General features: G+C 36.9%; 1 protein-coding gene across 2 annotated transcripts; it reads right to left on the minus strand.

Moving 5' to 3' along the window:
• Window positions 1-767: 767 nt before the first annotated feature.
• Window positions 768-5043, minus strand: LOC113333379 (B3 domain-containing transcription repressor VAL2-like). 2 transcript variants are annotated; one of them, XM_026579891.1, is made up of 10 exons: window positions 4963-5043; window positions 4209-4307; window positions 3916-4056; window positions 3638-3719; window positions 3460-3558; window positions 2708-3063; window positions 2505-2601; window positions 2233-2407; window positions 1924-2118; window positions 768-1360 (listed from the first exon to the last, which is right to left on the minus strand). In XM_026579891.1, exons 3-10 carry the CDS (start codon window positions 4026-4028, stop codon window positions 1050-1052), a joined length of 1428 nt encoding a protein of 475 aa, XP_026435676.1. In that variant the 5' UTR covers window positions 4029-4056; window positions 4209-4307; window positions 4963-5043; the 3' UTR covers window positions 768-1049. The 2 variants fall into 2 exon arrangements, with proteins under 2 accessions (XP_026435676.1, XP_026435675.1); XM_026579890.1 differs by lacking the exon at window positions 4963-5043 and adding an exon at window positions 4793-4949.
• Between the last annotated feature and the right edge of the window lie 322 nt (window positions 5044-5365).

A 5365-nucleotide genomic window follows, 5' to 3' on the forward strand; every position in this document is an offset into this window, starting at 1 on the left:
TAGCTAGAGTTTCAGAAAAAAATAGGATGTTAGGCTTGTGCAGAGTAACTAGTCCTTTCAAATGCTGAATTGCGGGTGGGAGGTTTATGCCTTGAAAATTCCATGAAATAATATTCATAGTGAAAAGGGAAAATTTGTCTAAATGGGTTGTGCAGTTGAGAGGTAGCAGAAGTTTAGGTTCGGTTTTTAGTTATGTCTAAGTGGGCTTTGAGGATAGGTTAGATTTTGGTTTAATTGGGCTTACTGCAGAGTGCTAATAAAGTTCTTTAAGTCTAGAAAACTCGGTAGTGCAATTTAAATTTTATTTTATTTTTATTATTTTTTTGTCATTACGATTGGGTAAAATCTTTAACTTCTGCACGGAGGTTCAACCCCTGGCGAGTAGCACAATATTTCTTTTTAATAAAGCATGCATAATTATATTCATTGTTGACCATCAAAAAAGAAAAAACTCAAAAATACTCCCTCCATATCTGAAAAATAGAATGGTTTCCTCGTTTGGATGTGTCAAAACAACAAAAAACAGACTAGTTTTCAAAAATGGAAAGTCAAATGAAATGAAAGTCAAATGTATGATATTACTGATCTACCCATGGATCCTCTCTCTTCTTTAGAAAGGAGGGAGTGCTCCTTTCCTATCACTTTTTCGATTAGGCCAAAATGAAAAAGTAATACATCTTTTCCACAAATGGAGAGAACTATATACCTTCGCAACCTAGGCGATGACACACAAACATTTAAAAGGAAATTGCACTGAAGTATAAAAATTAGAATCCAATTCCCAGGGAGGGCTAATATTTTTATAATTTTTGAATATGAATTGATTCCAGGCCCTCCGTTTCCTGCAAATCCAAATTATTCAAGGTTTGCTGCTAAGCACTATCCCGGAAACTATAAACTATGACCTAACCATAAAGTAGGGTGCATGTTACAGACAAGCTCCATCAAGGGTCCTAGGCTACTGTTGTATGAAAATCCTATAAGCGCAACAAAATTGAAGTTATATACAGGTAACGGCATAATACCTCGAAGAAAAGGAAAAATGTTATTTACACAATGTCAGCAGGTTTTTGTTTAGGGCCTCTCCTGCTTGGGGGCTTGATGCAAATGGTGCACCTGCATCCAGGATGATGTGGTGGATGCTCGTTGGCGGTTGTAAGAAAAGGGGAATCCAATTCACCCAAGTTCTCTTCAAGAACCGCAGTAGCAGCTAGTGTCTCTAGGCCAGAGAAGGGTTCATAATCTTCGTCTGTCTTTTCGCTTTCTACAATTCTCCGCCTCTTGATATTGTCTAGGCTGAAATCAGGATCATGTTTTTTGTTTGCCTTTTCACCTCCCGCACTTCTGCGCTTCTTAAAATCTAACACAATAGAGGGGGGAAAAAATATGAGAAGCATAAAAAATTAGCATAAATTTATACACCTCAAAGTTCATCGATGGTCCATGTCCGAAGGCATGAGACAATAAATTGCTACAGATACTCGCCCAATCATTAATCCAAAGTGACTTCCAGAGCAAAAAAGATAACACCGAATAGCTCTAACGGGGCACATAGAAGAAGATCCAAGGTCATATTTTTTAGTAAGAATTATCTCCTCGTTTTGTAAAATGTGTAAACGTTCCATAGATTTTCACCCATCAAGTACTTTAATCTGTGTTCTTTTTAAAGCGGAAAAAAATGATATTATAACCGAAGTGCTGATGGATTCAAAAGTTTTCGGGGTATTTTCTGTAGACCATCTACATTTCAAGAACAACATCCGCCCCACAGGGAAAGAAATCAGTACCTGCCCCTTCGATCATCCCTTTCTGAACTGGAGGCACTATTTTTTATCAAAATAACTAGCAATATAACAGATTCAAAAAAGTTGATGACGTGCACCTTGCAAGAGAAAAGATGGAAGCATGAAGGATAAATCATACCCATATTAAGACTGAGAAGATTTTCAAGTTTCTTTGGATTTAAATCCTCTGGAACCCCATTATAAGAATTTCCACAATCTTGGCTTCTAATCGTGGTGTAGCTATCGGATTGAGTTATGTGCTGAGGACCGGAGCTAGATGCCTTTCGGGATCCAACCATAAGTTTTCCTTCAGGGTCTATCCTGCTAAATGTTACTGGAACAGAGATTTGAATAAGAGAAGAAACAGTAACAAAAAAGGTAATATTTAAGATGCATACACTGACAATGACATCCGGAAACAAGCATAACAAAAGACGAAGGAAATTACTTGTATCACCAGCTTTTAATTGCATTGACTGCATGCAGGGTGCTACACCCTCCAAGACATACATTCTACTGTTATTGTTAGGCCAAAATCTAAACTGAAACCCCCAGTCGTTCCCCTTTGCATCTTGAATCTTCAAAGGTCGGCCTTCTGGTTGCAATAGCCGAGGAAAATATGCCTGGATATAGTTGAGTCAACATGTTTATAACCAAAGCAATATTACAAAAGAAAGGGAAAAGATGCTGGAGATGAAGAAACTCTTGGGTACAACATACCTCAGCACATGCTTTTGGGAGAACTAAACGTCCAATTCGACTGGCATCGCTTGCAGTCAAAACCTTGTCAAACAAAGGCACAATTTTGGAGTTTGAACTTAAAGGAGCTGCAGTTAAGGGAATCATAACTTTCAAAAGATGGATTCATACAAATAAAATTATACGAACAACTAATTTCAATTTTTAGATATCAACAAGGATACTTTTCAGATATTTGCTGCAATTCTTCTTCTGTAATCTTTGGCCAATAACGCGGAAGCATTTGGCTTCTACCCCGTCCTTCAGGTAGTCTTCCAATACGTAATTGTGAAAGCATACTGTTTGCAGCCTCCGGTCTTGCAACAACAGGTGGCTTTTTGCAGTCCACTTCCTTAACAGAACGCATGCCCTGTTCTATTTTCATTTGGCACAGAGACCCATTTGTATCATTTTTCAGATACTGAAGCAAATTAATATGCTCATTTCCCTCAGTATTCTTGCCCATTTGCAATATATTTCCTATCCCATTGCTATAGTTTTCCTCTTTGCCAAAACCATTTGGCTTTTCATCACTTGGCATCTGCAATAATTTCAAAAAGCTGAGAAATTCTGACATCATGGAGCTAGATTTCCCATTACAAAGAAAATCGGATATGTGAAAGAAATCAGACAGCCAACAGTTCCCTAACATATAAACCTCGTATTACACAGTTCCAGATTTTGTAATAACAACACTTTTGCACCTTGATCACGAATTGCTGGCTCTAATCTCCATGCACATACCCATACTCATGCCCACACCCAAAACATATTATTTCTCGTGCTTTGAGATGAGCCATATTCCGCTAATGTGTTTAAAATAATGATTTTACAATAAATTTAAAAATTATGCATCTAAATTCACACCTCAAACATAGGTAAATTAATATGCATGCAGCCATATAATCACATAACTGTGTGTGGAAATTGAACTTACAGAGGAGTGCAATCTCTTCATGCAGCCAAGACACTCTACACCGCCATTATCAAGTAGCTCAAACAAAGACTTTGAAGCAGTACAACCACAGTGAAGTCGCTGCAATAAAGAAATCTTTTAGTTAACCAGGCATGTAGCGATTTTTTTTTAAATATGAGCATTCAGCGTATGAGATTACCTTGCCACAAGAACTGCAGTCTCTCCAACCAGATTCTTTAACATGGAAGGTATCACAAAATACCAATTGTTCATAAGCAAACCTGTTAGCATCATAATAACAACAGATCATGAACATGACGATATGAAAAAAAGGAAAAATCATTCACAACATGTAAAATTGAACCATGCGAGTGAATGACCTGAAAGCCTAAACTTCCCAATCTCATATATGTTTGCACATCAGCGGATAAAAATACAACTAAACAAAGTGAAGCAATAATAATGAATGAAATATACCCGCACTTATCACAAAGAGTTGCTACACCACCAAATCGAAGATCCCACCCTTTCCTCCACTTGACTGAGGATGTGGCCTGACAAAAACCATTCATGCAAACCTTCGACGCCATTACCAGGAAAAACACAATCCTCTTAAATCTGTAAGAAAAAACAGAAATATTAATCATCTGTTTTCTCCAGATAACAATTAATCAAAGTACCAAACAATCAAACATGCACAACCATATAAGAGTCAAAAATATGAGATATGAGATACAGTCAATTTTCACTATCTCTAAAACCTCAAATACCTTATTGAAGCAAGGCATGCTCGCTGTCTATCTTCGATATGGAATGTAACCAATTAAGTAAAGGTAATCGTCAGATCCCACGATGTCGGTTGTCACAATCTTCATTAGGGTTCGAGTTTTCCGGCAGCAAAGTATATGCATGCCAATCAAAATAAGTAAGTAAGAGAACATAAAAGACATGACCTCTTTCTCAGATACATAAAATCACTATAAACATCAAAATCCCATGAACCCATTTCTTGCATGTGTCCCATTTGCTAAACTAAACATCTAAGTAGTTGCCGTAGTATCACAACACTTACACACTAGCAGTAATAGATCGAAGTATAGAATCGAAAAGTGACATTAACCAATTAAACAAAACCCATTTCTGCATTATAAATGTACAATCAATCAAACATTACAAAACTTACTAAAAAGTTAGATCTTTATACCAAAATCAAATCTTTCCAAATAGAGGGAAAACACACAAAATTCGCATTAGACTAAAGTAAAAGCAATCCACTCTCACAAAGAAAAACATCAATCCCACAACTAATTAGAGGCTAATAAAAGTGAATAAAGAGTACACAGAGAACAATTACATATTAGATGTGTAGTAGAAAAGTTGCATAAACTTGCATGTCTGAAGCTCCCTTATGTGGAACAAAAGTGAACCCTAGTCTAGTTAGGGTTTTTTCTGCATTGGGGGGAGAAGAAGGAGAAGATAGAGATGAGAAAATATAGAAAGAAAGAAAGAGAAAGGGAAACTTACTGTTACTGAGAAGAAATACACACGTTGAAGTAGTTGAGTCGAGAAACCTGTAAAAATTTGTCTCTCGAGAGAAAGAAAAGTGGACTCAAACAAGTCCTAAGTCTGTACACCACGTGTAAATGGCTTTCTTTAGTATTAGCAAAGTTTTAGAACAACTCATTTACAGCGCAGCAAATCAATTATAATTTTCACACATCTCTGCCCTCAAATCCATATACACTAGTAGTATGCAGGCCGCTCATCACAGGGGCACACTTATTTGAGGTCTGGGACAAAAAAATCAGGCATCTAATCATGCAAGAGGAGATTAATGTGCATTTCTTTATAAAGAGAACCCATTTGTTTCAAGTGAACAGGCAGCCTGGATCAGTAATATGTCATTTAGTTTTGTGTACCAATTTGG

The sequence above is a fragment of the Papaver somniferum genome, unplaced genomic scaffold (genome assembly GCF_003573695.1).
Source record: "Papaver somniferum cultivar HN1 unplaced genomic scaffold, ASM357369v1 unplaced-scaffold_132, whole genome shotgun sequence".
Classification (NCBI taxonomy): domain Eukaryota; kingdom Viridiplantae; phylum Streptophyta; class Magnoliopsida; order Ranunculales; family Papaveraceae; genus Papaver; species Papaver somniferum.